General features: G+C 42.6%; 1 protein-coding gene across 2 annotated transcripts in view; it reads right to left on the bottom strand.

Annotated features, from left to right (window-relative positions):
• Positions 1 to 2334: 2334 nt before the first annotated feature.
• The window catches only part of LOC133552553 (short transient receptor potential channel 7-like), a 177622-nt gene continuing 152699 nt past the window's right edge, over positions 2335 to 27257 (bottom strand). For both annotated transcript variants that reach the window (XM_061899794.1, XM_061899795.1), the window contains exons 8-12: positions 24321 to 24516; positions 23004 to 23225; positions 17367 to 17453; positions 11691 to 11766; positions 2335 to 5869 (exon numbers count right to left, since the gene is read on the bottom strand). In XM_061899794.1, coding sequence (XP_061755778.1) covers positions 5730 to 5869; positions 11691 to 11766; positions 17367 to 17453; positions 23004 to 23225; positions 24321 to 24516 — 721 coding nt within the window. In that variant the 3' untranslated portion in view covers positions 2335 to 5729. The remainder of the gene's footprint in view (positions 5870 to 11690; positions 11767 to 17366; positions 17454 to 23003; positions 23226 to 24320; positions 24517 to 27257) is intronic.

The raw sequence follows: 27257 nt of genomic DNA, 5'->3' as shown, positions 1-27257 counted from the left end.
TATTAGGACAATCCCCTGCGGTTCTCAACTCAACCTTCTTGGAAGGGAAAGATGCTGAAGATGGGCGGATCCTTGGTCAAGACGTTGATAACCTGGTCCCAAAATCTAGAAATCAACGTCTCATGACCTTTTTTGTGGCACTCCCTGATTGCCCAACCTTCTTGTAGTAGTCTGACATTGTGAGGACCACCGCCTAAAGTTCTCCAAGATGATGAGTCTGAACATACTGTACCTGGTAGAGTGGCCAAGACCTAAACCCCAAAGGAGAATCTGTGGAGCATCCTCAAGCAGTGACGTCATCATGGAAGAATGGAAGAGGATTCCAGCAACAAGGAGTCCAGCTGTGGTCTGTGCTCGAACTAAATATTCACACTTTGACCACACTAACTTAGATCCACGTTTTATTTCCTGTGAGAAAATATTCAGTACTGTGGAACCTCCATTTTACCAACCCCTTGTCCGACAAACATCTCGGTTTTACAAAAAAAATATGAGCTACAAGAGGAAATGGTTTTCACTTCACAGGTGTGCTTGAAGCTCATAGAGAGAATGCCCAGAGTGTGCAGAGCCAAGACTGTGTCCAAACCTTTGGCCTGTACTGTATGGCAGTGTTCTTGTTTTAAACTTTGACCAAAATAAGGACTTTTGTGGAGGCTGAAAGCCATGATTCATGTTCACGTTGTTTCTTCCAGAGAGATTAGCTTGGATCTCCACACTAACAAGCACCGAGGGCGGCAGGTTGAGGTTCCACAGTGTCATCACATGCTTGTTGGATAAACTTGGGTGTATAACTCTAGCAGAGCAATAGAATTGTACTCTATGTGAGTATAATTGTACTCTATGTGAGTATAATTGTACTCTATGTGAGTATAACTGTACTCTATGTGAGTATAACTGTACTCTATGTGAGTATAATTGTACTCTATGTGAGTAAAACTGTACTATATGTGAGTATAATTGTTCTCTATGTAAGTATAATTGTACTCTATGTGAGTAAAACTGTACTCTATGTGAGTATAATTGTACTCTATGTGAGTAAAACTGTACTATATGTGAGTATAATTGTTCTCTATGTAAGTATAATTGTACTCTGTGAGTATAACTGTACTCTATGTGAGTATAACTGTACTCTATGTGAGTATAATTGTACTCTATGTGAGTAAAACTGTACTATATGTGAGTATAATTGTTCTCTATGTAAGTATAATTGTACTCTATGTGAGTATAATTGTACTCTATGTGAGTATAACTGTATTCTATGTGAGTATAACTGTACTCTATGTGAGTATAATTGTACTCTATGTGAGTATAACTGTACTCTATGTGAGTATAATTGTACTCTGTGTGAGTAAAACTGTACTCTATGTGAGTATAATTGTACTCTGTGTGAGTAAAACTGTACTCTATGTGAGTATAATTGTACTCTATGTGAGTATAACTGTACTCTATGTGAGTATAATTGTACTCTATGTGAGTATAATTGTACTCTATGTGAGTATAACTGTACTCTATGTGAGTATAACAGTACTCTATGTGAGTATAATTGTACTCTATGTGAGTATATTTGTACTCTGTGAGTATAATTGTACTCTGTGAGTATAATTGTACTCTACGTGAGTAAAACTGTACTATATGTGAGTATAATTGTACTCTATGTGAGTATAATTGTACTCTATGTGAGTAAAACTGTACTCTATGGGAGTATAATTGTACTCTATGTGAGTATAATTGTACTCTATGTGAGTATAATTGTACTCTATGTGAGTATAACTGTACTCTATGTGAGTATAATTGTATTCTATGTGAGTATAATTGTACTCTTTGTGAGTATAACTGTACTATATGTGAGTATAATTGTACACTCTGTGAGTATAATTGTACTATATGCGGGTATAATTGTACTCTATGTGAGTATAATTGTACTCTGTGAGTATAACTGTACTCTATGTGAGTAAAACTGCACTATATGTGAGTATAATTGTACACTCTGTGAGTATAATTGTACTCTATGTGAGTAAAACTGTACTATATGTGAGTATAACTGTACACTCTGTGAGTATAATTGTACTCTATGTGAGTATAACTGTACTCTATGTGAGTATAATTGTACTCTTTGTGAGTATAATTGTACTCTTAGTGAGTATAATTGTACTATATGCGGGTATAATTGTACTCTTTGTGAGTATAATTGTACTTTATGTGAGTATAACTGTACTATATGTGATTATAACTGTACTCTATGTGAGTATAACTGTACTCTATGTGAGTATAATTGTACTCTATGTGAGTATAATTGTACTCTATGTGAGTATAATTGTACTTTCTGTGAGTATAACTGTACTATATGTGATTACAACTGTACTCTGTGAGTATAATTGTCCTGTAAATAAGTAAAATTGTACTGTATGTGAGTATAATTTTACTGTATATGAGTATATCTGTACTTTGAGTATAATTTTACTCTATGTGAGTATAATTGTACTTTGTGAGTATAAGTGTGCTGTATTTGAGTATAATTGTACTCTGTGTGTGTGTAATTTTTAATTTTCCTGAAGAAATCAATAAAGTACTATCTATCTATCTATCTATCCATCTATCTATCTAATTGTACTGTATATGAGTATAATTGTACTTATTGTGAGTATAATTGTATTGTATATGAGTACAAAAAGTCACATTTGGAGACTGTAAATGACCTTGAAATGACCTTGAAGTGAGTGATTGTGAAGACTGATCAGTCCAGAAGCTGCAAGATGTTTCTCTGCACTTTACTTCCTGACACAAAATATTCTCCACTGAATCATTTCTTTGAAACAAGGACATAAAAACACATCGAACTGACAAAAGAAATGTTCTCAGGTATTTGAAACATTTCCCTCAGGTGTTCTACCTGAAGACAAGCACAAGAGAGCATTAATTAGACTGCCTGTTGGGGGGAGCAGGGGTCCCCAAACTATGTCCCCCCCCCCGGCCCAGATACGGACCGCCAGTGTCCACAATATCAAGGAGTCCCAAATAAATAAATAAGATTTTTTTTTTTCTTTCAAAATGATACTTTTTTTAATCTATTCTTTCCAGCCCATCCATCCATTTTCTACCGCTTATTCCCTTTTGGGGTCGCGGGGGGCGCTGGCGCCTATCTCAGCTACAATCGGGCGGAAGGCGGGGTACACCCTGGACAAGTCGCCACCTCATCGCAGGGCCATCTAGCCCATCCATCAATCCATTTTATACTGCTTGTTACTCTCGGGGTCTCTTAGCCGCTCAGCTGTTTCATATTAGAAAAGACAAAAGTAAGATAGTGTAAAGTCTTATTTTTGTTCAGTGGAAGGAAAAGGCAGTTTGTCTAATCTGCAATGAGACAGATTATATACATGTATATATATATATATATATATATTAGGTCAATATATATATATATATATATATTAGGGGTGGGCAAATTAATGCGTTAATTACGCGTTAACTCATCAATCTATTAACGCCGACAATTATTTTATCGCACATTTGCGTATGTTGTTTACATGCTTTTATTTTGTTAACGCCTTTTCTTAACAAGATGGCGTCGAGGGGCTCTTGGTAAAGATGGAACATTTGGCAAAAATACCGGACAATTCTGCAAATTTCCTGGCTGGCTTACAGCGTGGTCACTCCGGGATCACTTACGACCGCCAGACAATTCTGGATGTGGATAGATCGGGCCGTTTTGGACTGAATGACCGGCTAGCTAGCATGGGAATACTTTGCCAGCTACATCCAGCGGCCTGTGAAGCAGCGGAGTATATGTGTTGTCTGTCTATTTATGAATAATGCAGACCAGGAGTGTTGGCTGAGTTCTTAACGTTTACTTTCAGAGCGTGCATATCACAACATACAAGATGCCGTCACTCCTGTTGCATGCTGGGTAGTGTAGTTCTTTTATTCCCTGGCTCATAACATCACAATATAGTACCATGTATATGCGTTCAGTTTATCAAAGCACCAAGCAAACAATCGGAAAAATTCCCATCATATCAATTCCTAGATATGGTCATAATTATTTTAAGTGCACTACGCAGAATAAACACAACATTATTAATATTGTTACTACGGATAATTGGATCAAAAATTCCCTAAAACAGCCCACTACCTATAATATAGGTTTTTTAAACATAAAAAAAAATGTTTCTGCTGTTACCTCAGAAATTGCCTGTTCAGATGTTATGATTGTGGCTCAGAGATTTGTATGTAGATTATATTTATTTTCCATAACAAACAGGATAACTTAAATACCCTGGCAGTGGCAATAAGCTTAAATGTTTGTATTTACATTTTTGAGTTGATTTTCATAAAATATGCTATTTAACTGCTACTGTTTAACAAGGACTGATTTAAATTGTGTTTGCACAACAAAAGTTTTGGCGCTTTTGTTCATGTGGGAGAATATTCCAACAAAGGTGCACTACACACTACTTTTGAATTCATTATTGGGCTTTAATCGCGATTAATCGGAGAAAATAGTGCGAGTGGATGGTGAGATCGACAGGCGGATCGGTGCGGCGTCTTCAGTAATGCGGACGTTGTATCGATCCGTTGTGGTGAAGAAGGAGCTGAGCCGGAAGGCAAAGCTCTCAATTTACCGGTCGATCTACGTTCCCATCCTCACCTATGGTCATGAGCTTTGGGGCATGACCGAAAGGACAAGATCACGGGTACAAGCGGCCCAAATGAGTTTGGGTCTCTCCCTTAGAGATAGGGTGAGAAGCTCTGCCATCCGGGAGGAACTCAAAGTAAAACCGCTGCTCCTCCACATCGAGAGAAGCCAGATGAGGTGGTTCGGGCATCTGGTCAGGATGCCACCCGAACGCCTCCCTAGGGAGGTGTTTAGGTCACGTCCAACCGGTAGGAGGCCACGGGGAAGACCCAGGACACGTTGGGAAGACTATGTCTCCCGGCTGGCCTGGGAACGCCTCGGGATCCCCCGGGAAGAGCTAGACGAAGTGGCTGGAGAGAGGGAAGTCTGGGCTTCCCTGCTTAGGCTGCTGCCCCCGCAACCCGACCTCGGATAAGCGGAAGATGATGGATGGATGGATGGATGGATGGATAGTGCGATTAACTTCGATTAAAATTTTTAATCGTTGCCTAGCCCTAATATATATATATATATACATTATTTTCCCTGATGGAAAATCCCCTGAAGAGCAGGGAAAACTACGAAACAGGCTTGTAGGGATGAAATAGCCTCTGTGCCTTATATATATATATATATGTGTATGTATGTATGTATGTATGTATGGATGGATGGCCCGGCCCTGACCACATATTTTGAACCCAATGCGGCCCCCAGGTCGAAAGGTTTGGGGACCCCTGGTGTAAAAGGTTGTGTAGTCTCTTGTCACACAAAAGGAGAACACACAGTTGTGTTGCCAACTTTCTTTCCTAGGTCAACTCTTCTTCTTTTTCTTCGTCTTCTCCTTTTGGAGATGTGCTGAGAAGGTTTGGCAGTGCATCTTCATTAAGGGTGAAAGTGTGGGGAATGTTCCTCCTTTCCTCTCTTCATCTACCAACTATCACATGGAACACAATTTGGACTTTTCTTGGCCTCACACTAACAAGCAACGCAAAAACATTATCTTGAGGTTTTTTTTGGGCCTGCAGACAGGAAATGCTACTCTAACCCCTAATTAGTTTTGGCTGAGAAACATCCTGCTTCCCACCCCCGATGTGGCCCCGCTCTCGCCGCCGTACCGTCAGGGCCTCGTGGTGTTCTTGCCAAATTTGTCGCCCAATTGCTGAACCAGCAGAGCCAGCTCGTCTGCAGCCTGCGACTTTTCCTCCAGCAGCTCGTAACGCAGGCTGGAAATGTCCTGCTTGATCTCCTTCAGCTCGCCTGCGAGTAAACGGCAATGAAAATATGTCAGCACCCCCCCCAAAAATCATGTTTTCACATACAGTACACAACATTTATATAGGCCAGCCTTTCAATCTGCACAGTAAAAATCAATCAATCAATCAATGTTTATTTATATAGCCCCAAATCACAAATGTCTCAAAGGACTGCACAAATCATTACGACTACAACATCCTCGGAAGAACCCACAAAAGGGCAAGGAAAACTCACACCCAGTGGGCAGAGAGAATTCACATCCAGTGGGACGCCAGTGACAATGCTGACTATGAGAAACCTTGGAGAGGACCTCAGATGTGGGCAACCCCCCCCTCTAGGGGACCGAAAGCAATGGATGTCGAGCGGGTCTAACATGATACTGTGAAAGTTCAATCCATAGTGGCTCCAACACAGCCGCGAGAGTTCAGTTCAAGCGGATCCAAGACAGCAGCGAGAGTCCCGTCCACAGGAAACCATCTCAAGCGGATCAGCAGCGTAGAGATGTCCCCAACCGATACAGGCAAGTGGTCCATCCTGGGTCCCGACGAGCGGTCCATCCTGGGTCTCGACTCTGGACAGCCAGTACTTCATCCATGGTCATCGGACCGGACCCCCTCCACAAGGGAGGGGGGGACATAGGAGAAAGAAAAGAAGCGGCAGATCAACTGGTCTAAAAAGGAGGTCTATTTAAAGGCTAGAGTATACAGATGAGTTTTAAGGTGAGACTTAAATGCTTCTACTGAGGTAGCATCTCGAACTGTTACCGGGAGGGCATTCCAGAGTACTGGAGCCCGAACGGAAAACGCTCTATAGTAAAATGATGCTTATGTGTGAATACTTTTACTTTGAAATTCCAAAACAGGTTTGGTGTACAAAAAGGCTCATTATTATAAGTACCGACTTTTTGCACAACTTCATTTTGATGTCATTGTTTTTTAAATGTTATTTTATTAATCAGTCCAACAAAATAATACACACTAATATCATAATTGACAAGAACAAGAAAGTTTGATCACATTACGCCTGCACTGGCTTCCTGTGCACTTAAGATGTGACTTTAAGGTTTTACTACTTACGTATAAAATACTACACGGTCTAGCTCCATCCTATCTTGCCGATTGTATTGTACCATATGTCCCGGCAAGAAATCTGCGTTCAAAGGACTCCGGCTTATTAGTGATTCCCAAAGCCCAAAAAAAGTCTGCGGGCTATAGAGCGTTTTCATTTCGGGCTCCAGTACTCTGGAATGCCCTCCCGGTAACAGTTCGAGATGCCACCTCAGTAGAAGCATTTAAGTCTCACCTTAAAACTCATTTGTATACTCTAGCCTTTAAATAGACTCCCTTTTTAGACCAGTTGATCTGCCGTTTCTTTTCTTTCTCCTATGTCCCACTCTCCCTTGTGGAGGGGGTCCGGTCCGATCCGGTGGCCATGTACTGCTCGCCTGTGTATCGGCTGGGGACATCTCTGCGCTGCTGATCCGCCTCCGCTTGGGATGGTTTCCTGCTGGCTCCGCTGTGAACGGGACTCTCGCTGCTGTGTTGAATACGCTTTGGACTGGACTCTCGCGACTGTGTTGGATCCATTATGGATTGAACTTTCACAGTATCATGTTAGACCCGCTCGACATCCATTGCTTTCCTCCTCTCCAAGGTTCTCATAGTCATCATTGTCACCGACGTCCCACTGGGTGTGAGTTTTCCTTGCCCTTATGTGGGCCTACCGAGGATGTCGTAGTGGTTTGTGCAGCCCTTTGAGACACTAGTGATTTAGGGCTATATAAGTAAACATTGATTGATTGATTGATTGATAATAATGCAATTCCAATTCCAAAAGCTGGCCCAGCAACATTCAGAATAACAATCAACGCAGTAATTGAGAGGACACACAAACATGACACAAAACAATCCAGAAGTAGTAAAACAAAAATGAAAAATATCAACAACAGCATCAATATTAATAAGAGTTCCAACATAGCGGTGATTGGATAGCCCTCATTTACATTTGAAAAATAAAATAAAAACATAAGCATCGCATAAGCTTGCATTCTGATTGTTAGTGTGAAAATTATTTTTCACTACACAAGTTTTTAAATATGTACCTTTTTTTAATTAGTCCGTCAATCAATAATAACAATTAAGACCAAAAAACGTAACTACCCTATAAAATAATAGACGGGTTGTATTTGTTTTAATGTATAATAATTCAAAAACAATAATAATATTATTAATTAATTATGTGGGGCGGTATAGCTCGGTTGGTAGAGTGGCCGTGCCAGCAACTTGAGGGTTGCAGGTTCAATTCCCGCTTCCGCCATCCTACTCACTGCCGTTGTGTCCTTGGGCAAGACACTTTACCCACCTGCTCCCAGTGCCACCCACACTGGTTTAAATGTAACTTAGATATTGGGTTTCACTTTGTAAAGCGCTTTGAGTCACTAGAGAAAAGCGCTATATAAATATAATTCACATTCACTAATAATATTTGATTATTATTTTCAAACAAAAATCCGAAAAACTAATAGTATAACATAAAAAATATACTGGTTTGTGATAAAAGATTTTAGGACGACAGAATTTCGACAGTGATTGCAGTACCACTACTGGCCACATTTTTACATTTGGCTCCTTTAAAAAAAAAACAGTTTGAAAAACTAACGGATTATTAAAACAAATTGTAAGATTGATTTCATGACTTAGTTAGTAAAATGTCCACATTGTACAAACCCCGTTTCCATATGAGTTGGGAAATTGTGTTAGATGTAAATATAAACAGAATACAATGATTTGCAAATCCTTTTCAACCCATATTCAGTTGAATATGCTACAAAGACAACATATTTGATGTTCAAACTCATAAACTTTATTTTTTTTTTGCAAATAATAAATAACTTAGAATTTCATGGCTGCAACACGTGCCAAAGTAGTTGGGAAAGGGCATGTTCACCACTGTGTTACATCACCTTTTCTTTTAACAACACTCAATAAATGTTTGGGAACTGAGGAAACTAATTGTTGAAGCTTTGAAAGTGGAATTCTTTCCCATTCTTGTTTTATGTAGAGCTTCAGTCGTTCAACAGTCCGGGGTCTCCGCTGTCGTATTTTACGCTTCATAATGCGCCACACATTTTCCATGGAAGACAGGTCTGGACTGCAGGCGGGCCAGGAAAGTACCCGCACTCTTTTACTACAAAGCCACGCTGTTGTAACACGTGGCTTGGCATCGTCTTGCTGAAATAAGCAGGGGCGTCCATAATAACATTGCTTGGAGGATAACATATGTTGCTCCAAAACCTGTATGTATCTTTCAGCATTAATGGTGCCTTCACAGATGTGTAAGTTACCCATGCCTTGGGCACTAATACACCCCCATACCATCACACATGCTGGCTTTTACACTTTGTGCCTACAACAATCCGGATGGTTCTTTTCCTCTTTGTTCTGGAGGACACCACGTCCACAGTTTCCAAATATAATTTGAAATGTGGATTCGTCAGACCACCAAACACTTTTCCACTTTGCATCAGTCCATTTTAGATGAGCTCGGGCCCAGCAAAGCCAGCGGCGTTCCTGGATGTTGTTGATAAACGGCTTTCGCTTTGCATAGTAGAGTTGTAACTTGCACTTACAGATGTAGCGGCCAACTGTAGTTACTGACAGTGGTTTTATGGAGTGTTCCTGAGCCCATGTGGTGATATCTTTTACACACTGAAGTCGGTTTTTGATGCAGTACCGCCTGAGGGATCAAAGGTCTGTAATATCATCGCTTATGTGCAGGGATTTCTCCAGATTCTCTGAACCTTGATGATTTTATGGACCGTAGATGGTAAAATCCCTAAATTCCTTGCAATAGCTCGTTGAGAAATGTTGTTCTAAAACTGTTCGACAATTTACTTACAAAATGGTGACCCTAACCCCATCCTTGTTTGTGAATTACTTAGCATTTTAATGGGAGCTGCTTTTATAGCCAATCATGGCACCCACCTGTTCCCAATTAGCCTGCACACCTGTGGGAAGTTCCAAATAAGTGTTTGATGAGCATTCCTCGACTTTATCAGTATTTATTGCCGCCATTCCCAACTTCTTTGCAAAAAAAAAAAATGTTTATGAGTTTGAACATCAAATATGTTGTCTTTGTAGCATATTCAACTGAATATGGGTTGAAAAGGATTTGCAAATCATTGTATTCTGTTTATATTTACATCTAAGACAATTTCTGTAGTTACTGACAGTGGTTTTATGAAGTGTTCCTGAGCCCATGTGGTGATATCTTTTACACACTGAAGTCGGTTTTTGATGCAGTACCGCCTGAGGGATCAAAGGTCCGTAACATCATCAATAAGTGTTTGATGAGCATTCCTCAACTTTATCAGTATTTATTGCCACCATTCCCAACTTCTTTGCAAAAAAAAAAAATGTTTATGAGTTTGAACATCAAATATGTTGTCTTTGTAGCATATTCAACTGAATATGGCTTGAAAAGGATTTGCAAATCATTGTATTCTGTTTATATTTACATCTAAGACAATTTCTGTAGTTACTGACAGTGGTTTTATGAAGTGTTCCTGAGCCCATGTGGTGATATCTTTTACACACTGACGTCGGTTTTTGATGCAGTACCGCTTGATTTGCAGTGATTTCTCCAGATTCTCTGAACCTTTTGATGATATTACAGACCGTAGATGGTAAAATCCCTAAATTCCTTGCAATAGGTCGTTGAGAAATGTTGTTCTGAAACTGTTCGACAATTTGCTTACAAAGTGGTGACCCTAACCCCATCCTTGTTTGTGAATTACTTAAATGGAAGCTGTTTTTATAGCCAATCATGGCACCCACCTGTTCCCAATTAGCCTGCACACCTGTGGGAAGTTCCAAATAAGTGTTTGATGAGCATTCCTCAACTTTATCAGTATTTATTGCCACCATTCCCCAACTTCTTTGCAAAAAAAAAAAATGTTTATGAGTTTGAACATCAAATATGTTGTCTTTGTAGCATATTCAACTGAATATGGGTTGAAAAGGATGTGCAAATCATTGTATTCTGTTTATATTTACATCTAAGACAATTTCTGTAGTTACTGACAGTGGTTTTATGAAGTGTTCCTGAGCCCATGTGGTGATATCCTTTACACACTGACGTCGGTTTTTGATGCAGTACCGCCTGAGGGATCAAAGGTCCGTAACATCATCAATAGGTGTTTGATGAGCATTCCTCAACTTTATCAGTATTTATTGCCACCATTCCCAACTTCTTTGCAAAAAAAAAAATGTTTATGAGTTTGAACATCAAATATGTTGTCTTTGTAGCATATTCAACTGAATATGGGTTGAAAAGGATGTGCAAATCATTGTATTCTGTTTATATTTACATCTAAGACAATTTCTGTAGTTACTGACAGTGGTTTTATGAAGTGTTCCTGAGCCCATGTGGTGATATCCTTTACACACTGACGTCGGTTTTTGATGCAGTACCGCCTGAGGGATCAAAGGTCCGTAACATCATCAATGAGTGTTTGATGAGCATTCCTCAACTTTATCAGTATTTATTGCCACCTTTCCCAACTTCTTTGTCACGTGTTGCTGGCATCAAATTCTTAAGTTAATGATTATTTGCAAAAAAAAAAAAAAAATGTTTATGAGTTTGAACATCAAATATGTTGTCTTTGTAGCATATTCAACTGAATATGCAAATCATTGTATTCTGTTTATATTTACATCGAACACAAATTCCCAACTCGTATGGAAACGGGGTTTGGTACATAAGCTGAAACAATCAACACCCACAATTACATGACTGAATAAAAGAGCAAAAAGGAGGGCATTACCTTCATTGACTTCATCATTCTCTCGATCCACCTGGGCCTTGAGGACATAACGCTTAATGAGTCGCTTCATGATCTTCTACAAGGAAATGAGGAGGCGTAAGAGTGTGCATCCAAGTAAACATTCACCTTTCAACAAGCACAAACACATCAGTGTTGACGTCGCATCCGGCAACAAGTCAACACCTTCTTCTGCAAACTCAACGTTTAATCGCCCTGGCCTCCTTTTAAAAGGCCTACTGAAACTCACTACTAGCGACCACGCGGTCTGATAGTTTATATATCAATGATGAAATATTAACATTGCAACACATGCCGATACGGCCTTTTACTAAATAGCAATTTTAAATTTCGCGCAGATGTGTCCTGCTAAAATGTCGCGGTTACAGCACCATTCACAGATATAAGTGGTCTGTTTTCATCGCATAATTCCACAGTATTCTGGACGTCTGTGTTGCTGAATCTTTTGCAATTGCTTCAATGAATAATGGAGACGTCAAAGAAGAAAGCTGTAGGTGGGAAGCGGTGTATTGCGGCCGCCTTTAGCAACACAAACATTCTTTACATTCCCGAAAGATGACGGTGGAGCTTTACTATGGAACAGAGCGGTCATGCCGACACGGTTGGATTGCACCACACACACAAAGTACAGTGTATTATGTTAAATCCACTATGGACTGGACTCTCACTATTACATTAGATCCACTATGGACTGGACTCTCACTATTATATTAGATCCACTATGGACTGGACTCTCACTATTATGTTAGATCCACTATGGACTGGACTCTCACACTATTATGTTAGATCCACTATGGACTGAACTCTGACACTATTATGTTAGATCCACTATGGACTGGACTCTCACTATTATGTTAGATCCACTATGGACTGGACTCACACTATTATGTTAGATCCACTATGGACTGGACTCTCACTATTATGTTAGATCAACTATGGACTGGACTCTCACTATTATATTAGATCCACTATGGACTGGACTTTCACTATTATGTTAGATCCACTATGGACTGGACTGTCACACTACTAGGTTAGATCCACTATGGACTGTGGCCTGGACTCTCACACTATTATGTTAGGTCCACCATGGACTGGACTCTCACTATTATATTAGATCCACTATGGACTGGACTCTCACTATTATGTTAGATCCACTATGGACTGGACTCTCACACTATTATGTTAGATCCACTATGGACTGGACTCTCACACTATTATGTTAGATCCACTATGGACTGGACTCTCACTATTATGTTAAACCCACTATGGACTGTGGCCTGGACTCTCACTATTACAGTATGTTAGATCCACTATGGACTCGACTCTCACTATTATGTTATATCCACTATGGACTGGACTCTCACTATTATGTTAGATCCACTATGGACTGGACTCTCACTATTATGTTGGATCAACTATGGACTGGACTCTCACTATTATGTTAAATCCACTATGGACTGGACTCTCACTATTATGTTGGATCAACTATGGACTGGACTCTCACTATTATGTTAGATCCACTATGGACTGGACTCTCACTATTATATTAGATCCACTATGGACTGGACTCTCACTATTACATTAGATCCACTATGGACTGGACTCTCACTATTATATTAGATCCACTATGGACTGGACTCTCACTATTATGTTAGATCCACTATGGACTGGACTCTCACACTAGTATGTTAGATCCACTATGGACTGTGGCCTGGACTCTCACACTATTATGTTAGGTCCACCATGGACTGGACTCTCACTATTATATTAGATCCACTATGGACTGGACTCTCACTATTATGTTAGATCCACTATGGACTGGACTCTCACACTATTATGTTAGATCCACTATGGACTGAACTCTCACACTATTATGTTAGATCCACTATGGACTGGACTCTCACTATTATGTTAGATCCACTATGGACTCGACTCTCACTATTATGTTAGATCCACTATGGACTGGACTCTCACTATTATGTTAGATCCACTATGGACTGGACTCTCACTATTATGTTAGATCCACTATGGACTGGACTCTCACACTATTATGTTAGATCTACTATGGACTGGACTCTCACACTATTATGTTAGATCCACTATGGACTGGACTCTCACTATTATGTTAGATCAACTATGGACTGGACTCTCACTATTATATTAGATCCACTATGGACTGGACTCTCACTATTATGTTAGATCCACTATGGACTGGACTCTCACTATTATGTTAGATCAACTATGGACTGGATTCTCACTATTATGTTAGATCCACTACGGACTGGACTCTCACTATTATGTTACATCCACTATGGACTGGACTCTCACTATTATGTTAGATCCACTATGGACTGGACTCTCATTATTATATTAGATCCAGTATGGACTGGACTTTCACAATATTATGCTAGACCCCCTGGATGTCCATTGCACCGGTCACCCCTAGAGGAGGTTGGGTTCTCTCCAAGGTTTCTCATAGTCATTCTCACCGACGTCCCACTGGGTTGTGAGTTATTCCTTGCCCTTATTTGGGCGCTGATCCCCGGATGTTGTCGTGGCTTGTGCAGCCCTTTGAGACACTTGTGATTTAGGGCTATATAAATAAACATTGATTGATTATGCAGCGATCATTTCGAAAGATGGTGTTTCGAAGAGGGTCCCTTGCGAAGGGCAGAGATGGGCATCGCCACCACCCGTCGACTGATGCTGAAGAAAGGTGCGGGGCCGATCTTCAGGTTGTACAAGTCCGACCATATAATCTCGCTAAAACACTAGTAACACAATAAGCAGATAAGGGATTTTCCAGAATTATCCTAGTAAATATGTCTAATAACATCTGAATCGCTCACACTGTATAATCTTTTTTTTTTCTCTAATCCTTCACTTTCACTTTCCTCATCCACGAATCTTTCATCCTGGCTCAAATTAATGGGGAAATTGTCGCTTTCTCGGTACGAATCGCTCTCGCTGCGGGTGGCCATGATTGTAAACAATGTTCAGATGTGAGGAGCTCCACAACCCGTGACGTCACGCACACATCGTCTGCTACTTCCGGTACAGGCGAGGCTTTTTTATCAGCGACCAAAAGTTGCAATTTTTATGTCCCTCGGGAAGTCCTATGGGGGGTCCTCAGAGAGTATGGGGTACCGGACTGTCTTATTGTGGCGGTCCACTCCCTGTATGATCAGTGTCAGAGCTTGGTCCGTATTGCCGGCAGTAAGTCGAACACATTTCCAGTGAGGGTTGGACTCCGCCAAGGCTGTCCTTTGTCACCCATTCTGTTCATAACTTTTATGGACAGAATTTCTAGGTGCAGTCAAGGCGTTGAGGGGTTCCGGTTTGGTGACCGCAGGATTAGGTCTCTGCTTTTTGCAGATGATGTGGTCCTGATGGCTTCATCTGACCGGGATCTTCAGCTCTCACTGGATCGGTTCGCAGCCGAGTGTGAAGCGACCGGAATGAGAATCAGCACCTCCAAGTCCGAGTCCATGGTTCTCGCCCGGAAAAGGGTGGAGTGCCATCTCCGGGTTGGGGAGGAGACCCTGCCCCAAGTGGAGGAGTTCAAGTACCTAGGAGTCTTGTTCACGAGTGAGGGAAGAGTGGATGGTGAGATCGACAGGCGGATCGGTGCGGCGTCTTCAGTAATGCGGACGTTGTACCGATCCGTTGTGGTGAAGAAGGAGCTGAGCCGGAAGGTAAAGCTCTCAATATACCGGTCGATCTACGTTCCCATCCTCACCTATGGTCATGAGCTTTGGGTCATGACCGAGAGGATAAGATCACGGGTACAAGCGGCCGAAATGAGTTTGGGTTTCTCCCTTAGAGATAGGGTGAGAAGCTCTGCCATCCGGGAGGAACTCAAAGTAAAGCCGCTGCTCCTCCACATCGAGAGGAGCCAGATGAGGTGGTTCGGGCATCTGGTCAGGATGCCACCCGAACACCTCCCTAGGGATGTGTCCAACCGGTAGGAGGCCACGGGGAAGACCCAGGACACGTTGGGAAGACTATGTCTCCCGGCTGGCCTGGGAACGCCTCGGGATCCCCCGGGAAGAGCTAGACGAAGTGGCTGGGGAGAGGGAAGTCTGGGTTTCCCTGCTTAGGCTGTTGCCCCCGCGACCCCACCTCGGATAAGCGGAAGAAGATGGATGGATGGATGTTCTCTACTAAATCCTTTCAGCAAAAATATGGCAATATGGGGAAATGATGAAGTATGACATGGAATGGACCTGCTATCCCCGTTGAAATTAGAACATCTCATTTCAGTCGGCCTTTAAGTCCACAAGAATAAGAATGTGTGCTGAGCTAATATCTCTCAGGACGGAGGTGCAGTGCAGACAAACGGGTGTTCCTCCTGAGTGCTCATTTTCCGAGTGCGAGCGTCCAGTGTCCACTTCACAGAGCTCATTAGGGGCATTTGGTCCTCATTATCTGGCCACTTCTTCCTGTGACACTTCACCTCTTCCTTCTCGTTCACGCCTCACTTCCGTCACTACCTTTCATTAGAAAAAACCTTTCATTACACGCCTCTTAAAGTGCTCCATTTCCAATTATAGTGGCACCTCCTTCACACTCTCTACACCTGCCCTCTCCTACTAGACTAGCTTTGCTTTAGATAAATAGTACTTTATTGATTCCTCTGAAAATTAAAATTAATTTAAAAAAAAAAAATCCACTGTATTTGCGCCACTGCAAGAGCTTTTGTTTGGACATTTGTTTTCAACCTTCCGGATAATCTATTACTGTATTTCCCTGAATTGCCGCCGGGGCGCTAATTATTTTAAAACCTCTTCTCACTCTGGCGTTTACCAAAGGCATGCAGTAAATTTAAGCCTGCGCTTATAAATTTGAGTGTGATGTAAAAATTCCATCATGAAAAGCACATTTAATAAAAAAAAACATTATCACGGTCTTCCCTTATAAATAAAGTCCACGCGCAGCTCCTTCTGATCAAAAGCATCGATAACTTGTTTATAGAAGTCTTCCTTATCTTTCTTCAGTTTTAAAAAGTCTCTCTGTCTCGATGGAGATCTTCCTTTATTACCTCCTGCTTCCATTGAAAGTCCAGTTTAGAAAACGGTTTTATTTTAGATATGTAATCCTCCATGTTAAAAGTGCAAGCGAGAGGAAAAAATAAACGCTTGCTGCTTGTTGTCACTTCTTCCGCAGCCGAGTAGTCGCAAGAAGGATCACTAGCGCCCTCTACCACCAGGAGGCGGGAGTCATTTAATGACTCATATTTGACACACGCAGCTACGGTATATTAATAAAACGTAGCTGCTTATTGTTCTTTTTAGCATATTCAATAGCTACTGAATAGCTCTTAATCTTCTTCCCTTTACGCGATTTCAAATGATTGAAATCAGCCTCCTCCATTTTGAAAACGATGACAGGTGAAGTGTCACTCGTGACGTGACGAGTTTGACCCGGTGGAAATTCTAGACATTAGCTAATAAAAATAATATTTTGCGAAACAAGTTGGTTAATCCTGAGCCGGCCGCTAATTATTTTGCGCAACGAGTTTGACCCGGCAGTAATTCTAGGCAGGTGCATACTATATACCCGGCGGCCATTCAAGGAAATACGGTATGTCAAACAACTACTGCAACAATATAACATCTTCTCAGTTTAGATCAGCTCGTAATTCACACTTCTACTCACCTGGTATCTGGTCGGATGTTTTCGAGAATTCCTCGACAAGTTCTGGAACTCTTCCCCAGGAAAGCGATACGTTCCGAAGTGCTCACCCTGATGCAGAAAAAGAGTCCGATGTTAACTTTCATTTATAGTAAAAGAGAAATAGAAACATGTTCACTCCCTTTGACTTAAAATCACATCCTTTATTTGGACTTTCTCTGCCCACATGGCAACGGCTGCTTCTAAGGGATGAAGGTCCTAAACAGTTCACAGAAAAGGTCGTAAAACAGTTCAAAGAAGCGGTGCTTGGAGGGGAGTATGGTCCTGCTTCCTCTTCGCTTTTGTAGTTCTTGGGTCAGACAAAATCTTTCTGTTGATTACAATACATGAAAGAAACAGAACACCTTCATTTTGCTTCCCCCCTACATAGTGGAGTTTTACAAGCCTTCTTCTTGGTAGGTTCAAAGACAGCTTTTGGTCTTCTCAACGGGAACTCATTTCAACACAAAGTGTTTGTGATAACTTAGATAAAATTGTTCTTGCAGGACCAATGATTGTCACACACACACACACCAGGTGTGGCAAAATTATTCTCTGCATTTGACCCATCACCCTTGATCACCCCCTGGGAGGTGAGGGGAGCAGTGAGCAGTAGCAGTGGCCACGCCTGGGAATCATTTTTGGTGATTTAACCTCCAATTCCAAGCCTTGATGCTGAGTGCCAAGCAGGGAGGTAATGGCTCCCATTTTTTTTATAGTCTTTGGTATGACTCGGCCGGAGTTTGAACTCACAGTCTACCGATCTTTTGATTGATTGGTTGAGACTTTTATTAGTAGATTGCACAGTACAGTACACATTCTGTACAGTTGACCACTAAAAGGTAACACCCCAATAAGTTTTTCAACTGGGTCCACGTTAATCCGTTCATGGTAATTCATCTCAGGGCGGACACTCTAACCCTAGGCCACTGAGTAGGTATGTGTGACTGCCATCTACTGGTCGCACTTATCATTTCACTATGTACCAAATAAAATAGCTTTGAGGTTGGTAAGCACAACCAAAATGATTACGTACATTAGGAGGACCGGGTTATAAGGCGCACTGTAACGTTTTGAGGGGAAATAAAGGATTTTACATGCGCCTTATAGTCCCCAAATTACGGTAATCACCTTTTTATAAATACTGAAAAAATATTGGTTTTCTTTCATTTCATCAAAATGTGTGTTCGTAATATTGGACTACTGTATTTCCTTGAATTGCCGCCGGGGCGCTAAATAATTTAAAACCTCTTCTCACTCCGGTGTTTACCAAAGGCATGCGGTAAATTTAGGCCTGCGCTTATAAATTTGAGTGTGATGTAAGGATACCATCATGAAAAGCACATTTAATAAAAAAAAAAAACGTTATTATGGTCTTACCTTTACTTATAAATAAAGTCCATGCAAAGCTTCTTCTGATCAAAAGCATCGATAACTTGTTTATAGAAGTCTTCCTTATCTTTCTTCAGTTTTAAAAGTCTCTCTGTCTCGATGGAGATCTTCCTTTATTACCTCCTGCTTCCATTGAAAGTCCAGTTTATAAAACTGTTTTATTTTAGATATGTAATCCTCCATGTTAAAAGTGCAAGCGAGAGGAAAAAATAAACGCTTGCTGCTTGTTGTCACTTCTTCTGCAGCCGAGTAGTCGCAAGAAGGATCACTAGCGCCCTCTACCACCAGGAGGCGGGAGTCATTTAATGACTCATATTTGACACACGCAGCTACGGTATATTAATAAAACATAGCTGCTTACTGTTCTTTTTAGCATATTCAATAGCTTGGACCATAAATCCTACTGAATAGCTTGTAATCCGAGTCCATGGTTCTCTCCCGGAAAAGGGTGGAGTGCCATCTCCGGGTTGGGGAGGAGACCCTGCCCCAAGTGGAGGAGTTCAAGTACCTAGGAGTCTTGTTCACGAGTGGGGGAAGAGTGGATCGTGAGATCGACATGCGGATCGGTGCGGCGTCTTCAGTAATGCGGACGTTGTACCGATCCGTTGTGGTGAAGAAGGAGCTGAGCCGGAAGGCAAAGCTCTCAATTTACCGGTCGATCTACGTTCCCATCCTCACCTATGGTCATGAGCTTTGGGTCATGACCGAAAAGATAAGATCACGGGTACAAGCGGCCCAAATGAGTTTCCTCCGCCGTGTGGCGGGTCTCTCCCTTAGAGATAGGGTGAGAAGCTCTGCCATCCGGAAGGAGTTCAAAGTAAAGACGCTGCTCCTCCACATGGAGAGGAGCCAGATGAGGTGGTTCGGGCATCTGGTCAGAATGCCACCCGAACACCTCCCGAGGGAGGTGTTTAGGGCACGTCCAACCGGTAGGAGGCCACGGGGAAGACCCAGGACACGTTGGGAAGACTATGTCTCCCGGCTGGCCTGGGAACGCCTCGGGATCCTCCGGGAAGAGCTAGACGAAGTGGCTGGGGAGAGAGAAAAGTCTGGGCTTCCCTGCTTAGGCTGCTTCCCCCGCGACCCGACCTCGGATAAGCGGAAGAAGATGGATGGATGGCTGGATAGCTCGTAATCTTTTTCCCTTTATGCGATTTCAAATCATTGAAATCAGCCTCCTCCATTTTGAAAATGAAGTGTCACTCGTGACGTGACGAGTTTGACCCTGTGGAAATTCTAGACATGGGCTGATAAAAAAAATATTTTGCAAAACGAGTTTGACCCGGCAGTAACTCTAGGCAGGCGCACCCATTCAAGGAAATACAGTATATTTAATTTAATGTTCTACTGAAAGGTGCAATATGAATCAATCTTAATGTGCTTTTTTAAAGACATTTAATCAGAGTCTTCAAAGCGCACGCTGGAATGATTATCAACATCCCCCGGTGTATCCCTCCTCGACTGATGGATAACGTTCCATTTGAGGAAGTGGTGTGATTTTATGTATTGATTGCATCTGCTTGACTTTGGACTTGAAGTGTCAGTGCTGCTGAGAAGGAGCCCAAGAGGCGGCGGCGAGGCAGCAGGCTGGAACCCATCTTGTCCGAATCCAATAGTCCGACTGTGCCTTTGGGAGCAGACACGGGCGGGTCTGACGGCCTGGCTAATAGGGGAGCTGGGGTGCTGGGCCGAGACATATTCCCGCCAGGGAAACGCCACGTGCATTGATTGGCTGTTCAATGGCCTGTGCTGTTTTTTCCATCATGGAGGTTTTATTAGACGTGAGAGCGAGACAAGTGGAAAATGAACGAAGGTGAAGATGCAGGGTGATTATCTCCTTTGTCTGCCATCAACCCGGGAGAAGTGTTGCGTTTATTCTTCTCTTGGCGTCAGTTCCGTTGATGAATGACCTCGCATACTTGCCAACTCTCCTGATTTTCCCGGGAGACTTCCGAATTTCAGTGCCTCTCCTGAAAATCTACCGGGGCAAATTTTCCCGAATGGGGACTTGCCTTAAAAACACTACCTTTAACGTCCTCTCTCACCTGAAACCTTCACACCTTAGCAGCCGCATCTAGGCCTCCGCTTTACCTCCATATGAAGGTACTGTAGGTCACACTGAGGGTGCCCATATGAACAACTTTAACACTGTTACAAATATGCACCACACTGTGAACCCACACCAAACAAGAATGACAAACACATTCCGGGTGAACATCCGCACTGTAACACAACAGAACTAATACCCAGAACCCCTTGCAGCACTAACTCTTCTGGGACGCTACAATAACATTAACGGCTTTTGGGGCTCAGTGCACAACTGCACACACAACAAGAAGGAGACGAAGCAGTAGAAGCATTTAAGTCCCATCTTAAAAGTCATTTGTATACTCTAGCCTTTAAATAGACCCCCTTTTTAGACCAGTTGATCTGCCGTTTCTTTTCTTTTCTCCTCTGCCCCCCTCTCTTTTGTGGAGGGATGAAGTGCTGGCTGTCCAGAGTCAGGACCCGAGGTGGACCGCTCGTCTGTACATCGGTTGCACTACTGACCCGTCTCCACTCGCGATGGTCTCCTTCTGGCCCCACTATGGACTGGACTGTCACTATTATGTTAGATCCACTATGGACTGGACTCACATTATTATGTTAGATCCACTATGGACTGGACTCTCACACTATTATGTTAGATCCACTATGGACTGGACTCTCACTATTATGTTAGATCCACTATGGACTGGACTCTCACTATTATGTTAGATCCACTATGGACTGGACTCTCACTATTATGTTAGATCCACTATGGACTGGACTCTCACTATTATGTTAGATCCACTATGGACTGGACTCTCACTATTATGTTAGATCCAATATGGACTGGACTCTCACTCTTATGTTAGATCCACTATGAACTGGACTCTCAAAGTATTATGTTAGATCCACTATGGACTGGACTCTCACTATTATGTTAGATCCACTATGGACTGGACTCTCACTATTATGTTAGATCCACTATGGACTGGACTCTCACTATTATGTTAGATCCACTATGGACTGGACTCTCACACTATTATGTTAGATCCACTATGGACCAGACTTTCACTATTATGTTAGATCCACTATGGACTGGACTCTCACACTATAATCTTAGATCCGCTAAGGACTGGACTCTCACTATTATGTTAGATCCACTATGGACTGGACTCTCACACTATTATGTTAGATCCACTATGGACCGGACTTTCACTATTATGTTAGATCCACTATGGACTGGACTCTCACACTATAATCTTAGATCCGCTAAGGACTGGACTCTCACTATTATGTTAGATCCACTATGGACTGGACTCTCACGCTATTATGTTAGATCCACTATGGACTGGACTCTCACAATTATGTTAGATCCACTATGGACTGGACTCTCACTATTATGTTAGATCCACTATGGACTGGACTCTCACACTATTATGTTAGATCCACCATGGACTGGACTTTCACTATTATGTTAGATCCACTATGGACTGGACTCTCACACTATTATGTTAGATCCACTATGGACTGGACTTTCACTATTATGTTAGATCCACTATGGACTGGACTCTCACACTATTATGTTAAATCCACTAAGGACTGGACTCACACTATTATGTTAGATCCACTAAGGACTGGCTCACACTATTATGTTAGACCCACTATGGACTGGACTCACACTATTATGTTAGACCCACTATGGATTGGACTTTCACTATCATGTTAGATCCACTATGGACTGGACTCTGGTCACACTTATCATTACACCATGTACCAAATAAAATTGCTTCGAGGTCGGTAAGCACAACCAGATTTATTCCGTACATTAGGCGCATCGGACTATAATTTTTGAGAAAATAAAGGATTTTAAGTGCGCCTTATAGTCCGAAAAATACAATATACCAATACATGCTAAACCATCTATTTATGTTGAAGGTTATCTTATAAATGAATATGAATTATTTGTATTGAATTAACATGCCAATAGACGCTGGGCCGCACTTTAATGCTCGGTGAGCGGTGCCCTCAATATGCTGACATGATGACTATCGTTTAGGAAGCACGTGTCCATAACATTTCAGCAAGATTTGGTGGAAAACGCCGGAAGCCATCAAGCATTATGTCTTCACAAAGCAATAACTATTAGTCCAGGAGCATTTGTCCAATGCTGATAAAAGTGAGTTGTACGAGACAAGTCCTTACCTTGGTCTGAGAGTTGAGCATGCCCAGCTCCAACTCATTGTTGTGCTTACGTCTGCCCGCTCTGCACATCCCTAAAAGGCAGGACTTGATGCGGAGGACCAGGTAGTAGAAGGACTTTGGGCTAGGGACCAGGTTGTAGGGGGCGGGCAAAGTGCGGCCCTCGTCGAAGTAGGAGAGCCACAGCTTGGCCCGGGCAAACTTCCACTCCACGTCGGCGTCCTCCTGCAGACAGGAAGTGTGACATAAGCATGCTCATAATAGAAAAGCTCACCAGAAAAAGGTAAGTAATTCAACGTTCATTTCTCTACCATAAACCGTCTCCAAAGGCCTTTCAGAGAATTTGGCGGTACATCCGACCGGCCTTACAAGCGCAGACCACGTGTATATCCACACCAGCCCGGGACCTCAACATACAACAGGTGCGCCTCCTTGATCTTCTGAGACCAGCCACCCGGACAGCTGCTGCAACAATTGGTTCGCATAACCCAAGATTTTTTTCTGCACAATCTGTGAGAAACCGTCTTTGTATGCACACAAAAACAGCAAAATCGGGGAGATTTGGACCTTCACCTACTCAGTGGCCTTGTGGTTAGAGTGTCCACCCTGAGATCGGTAGGTTGTGAGTTCAAACCCCGGCCGAGTCATACTATAAAAATGGGAGCCATTACCTCCCTGCTTGGCCCTTAGCATTGAGGGTTGGAATTAGTGGTTAAATCACCAAAAATTATTCCCGGGCGTGGCCACTGCTGCTGCCCACTGCTCCCCTCACTTCCCAGGGGGTGGACAAGGGGATGAGTCGATGATTGGTACTTTAACTTCAGTCAGGATGTCGGTAGACAAGGGGAATTTTTTCAAATGGCAAGCCTGAGCATGCGTCTCAAGAGCGAGCCTTTCCCAGGATGCACTGCTGTCGTCAAAGTTAACACTTTGGACTGAGTTATCTTGTACAGTGCATCCCCACCATTTTTCACGTGTCATGTGTCAGGTTAACCGTGACGAATGGGGCCATATAATCTGCCTCCCTACCGTATAAAGAAAAACTGAAATGTAGCATCGTGACATCTCTCTGTTGTTTGGTAACTAACAGAAGACACTGCTGTGATACATTTACAGCTTCCACAACACTGGCATGTGTGAGCGACTGGAAGAAAAGCTCCGCGAGCTTCCTCAGGGAGAAGTCGGCTAGTGTCTTCCTGTCGGTTTGCATTTATAAATCTCAGGATTTCAAACGTCTGAGACTTTCAGACGTATGTTTCTACGGGAAGAGATGGTAACTTTACAGTCGAAACGGGTTATTAGGGTATGTCGTTCTTTTACCTCAATCTCCTGGTATGAACTGTTGATCATGGCGATGAGCATGTTGAGAAGGACCACCACCATGGTGACGTTGTAGACCCCGTACAGCACGTAGCCAATGTTCTCGATGAACTTGTGGTCATACTTCAGCACCACCGAGATCACTTCGGACAGACCGAAGATGGACCAGAAGAGAGTCTTAAAACTTTCCTCCACCCTGCAATGAGACGTAAGTAGTAAAACCTTAAAGTCACATCTTAAGAGCACAGGAAGCCAGTGCAGGTGAGCCAGTACAGGTATATATGTATGTATATATGTATATAAAGGTATATACAGTACAGGCGTAATGTGATCAAACTTTCTTGTTCTTGTCAAAAGTCTAGCAGCCGCATTTTGTACCAACTGTAATCTTTTAATGCTAGACATGGGGAGACCCGAAAATAATACGTTACAGTAATCGAGACGAGACGTAACAAACGCATGGATAATGATCTCAGCGTCTTTAGTGGACAGAATGGAGCGAATTTTAGCGATATTACGGAGATGAAAGAAGGCCGTTTTAGTAACTCTTTTAATGTGTGACTCAAAGGAGAGAGTTGGGTCAAAGATAACACGCAGATTCTTTACCGTCTCGCCTTGTTTAATTGTTTGGTTGTCAGATGTTAAAGATGTATCATTAAATAGAGGTCGGTGTCTAGCAGGACCGATAATCAGCAGTACGTATTAAATACTACACGGTCTAGCTCCATCTTATCTTGCCGATTGTATTGTACCATATGTCCCGGCAAGAAATCTGCGTTCAAAGGACTCCGGCTTATTAGTGATTCCCAAAGCCCAAAAAAAGTATGTGGGCTACAGAGCGTTTTCATTTTGGGCTCCAGTACTCTGGAATGTCCTCCCGGTAAAAGTTCGAGATGCCACCTCAGTAGAAGCATTTAAGTCTCACCTTAAAACTCATTTGTATACTCTAGCCTTTAAATAGACTCCCTTTTTAGACCAGTTGATCTGCCGTTTCTTTTCTTTTTCTCCTATGTCCCACTCTCCCTTGTGGAGGCGGTCCGGTCCGATCCGGTGGCCATGTACTGCTCGCCTGTGTATCGGCTGGGGACATCTCTGCGCTGCCGATCCGCCTCCGCTTGGGATGGTTTCCTGTTGGCTCCGCTGTGAACGGGACTCTCGCTGCTGTGTCGGATCCGCTTTGGACTGGACTCTCGCGACTGTGTTGGATCCATTATGGATTGAACTTTCACAGTATCATGTTAGACCCGCTCGACATCCATTGCTTTCCTCCTCTCCAAGGTTCTCATAGTCATCATTGTCACCGACGTCCCACTGGGTGTGAGTTTTCCTTGCCCTTATGTGGGCCTACCGAGGATGTCGTAGTGGTTTGTGCAGCCCTTTGAGACACTAGTGATTTAGCGCTATATAAGTAAACATTGATTGATTGAAGTAGATTAGAATTGTTCAGAATAGTTTGGCGAGGGACAAGTGAGACAAGAGTTGTTTTTAGATGTTTAGGAATCAGGATCTACCTTAGTATCCCTGACCCTTTTGTCATTCGTTGGTTAAGGCTTGAGGGAAGATCTGCTGACACATGGGGTTCAACACTGAACCTGGACTTGGAACTCTCTAGTTTAAAAGTTCTCCGTCATACTGCACTAAACATGTTGAATCAATGCATTCCATATTCTTCCAAAGGTGTTTTCGATTGGTCTTGATTCATCTAAGTTGAATATTCCCTCTTTTCTTCTACTATGCTCTCGTCGTTACTTGGTATGTCTGTTGTGCTTTCCCTTCCTGATTCGATGACCCGCCCTATCTTGCCTCTGATTGGTCCGTCCCTAATCTTAACCAATCGTAACTCTTAACTCATCACAGTAAACCAACCAACCAATCATGGATGTTCTTATATGGGTTATTGGGGTATGTTGTCCTTTTACCTCAATCTCCTGGTATGAACTGTTGATCATGGTGATGAGTATGTTGAGAAGGACCATCTGTCAAGTCTTGTTGGTTTTTCTGTCTTGTGATGTATGTGTTTTATTTTGAAAGGTCACCCACTTGTTTCAGATCACGGGTCCTTCCTCTTGTGTCACCAGTCTGACGTCATCCTTGATTCCTGATTGTTTCCACCTGTTCCCCATCACTCTCACGTCCTATTTAAGCTCACTTCTCTGTTTGTCCTTTGCCAGATCGTGCCTTCTAGCGTCCATGTTCATGTCCAAGTCCATGTCCTGGATTCCCTCCTTGCCTTGCTCCTGTTTTTTTCTGGTTCTCCTTCATTTTTGATCATAGCAGTTATTTTTGTTGTTGAAATTTTGAGTTTACTTTTTCCTCCTTTGAGCGTCCTTAGTTTTCCTTTGTCGACCTAATTGGTGAGTTTTTTGTTATTCCAAATTTCGTTTTATTTCCTCATTGATTGGGTGATTTTTTGTTTATTCATAGATATTGTATTCGTATATATTCCATCCATCCATCCATCTTCTTCCGCTTATCCGAGGTCGGGTCGCGGGGGCAACAGCCTAAGCAGGGAAGCCCAGACTTCCCTCTCCCCAGCCACTTCGTCTAGCTCTTCCCGGGGGATCCCGAGGCGTTCCAAGGCCAGCCGGGAGACATAGTCTTCCCAACGTGTCCTGGGTCTTCCCCGTGGCCTCCTACCAGCTGGACGTGCCCTAAACACCTCCCTAGGGAGGCGTTCGGGTGGCATCCTGACCAGATGCCCGAACCACCTCATCTGGCTCCTCTCGATGTGGAGGAGCAGCGGCTTTACTTTGAGTTCCTCCCGGATGACAGAGCTTCTCACCCTATCTCTAAGGGAGAGCCCCGCCACACGGCGGAGGAAACTCATTTCGGTCGCTTGAACCCGTGATCTTGTACTTTCAGTCATAACCCAACGCTCATGACCATAGGTGAGGATGGGAACGTAGATCGACCGGTAAATTGAGAGCTTTGCCTTCC

This window comes from Nerophis ophidion, linkage group LG05 (assembly GCF_033978795.1).
Source record: "Nerophis ophidion isolate RoL-2023_Sa linkage group LG05, RoL_Noph_v1.0, whole genome shotgun sequence".
NCBI classification, from domain to species: domain Eukaryota; kingdom Metazoa; phylum Chordata; class Actinopteri; order Syngnathiformes; family Syngnathidae; genus Nerophis; species Nerophis ophidion.
The sequence above is the reverse complement of the archived record's forward strand: the minus strand, read 5'-3'. Positions and strand labels throughout refer to the sequence as shown.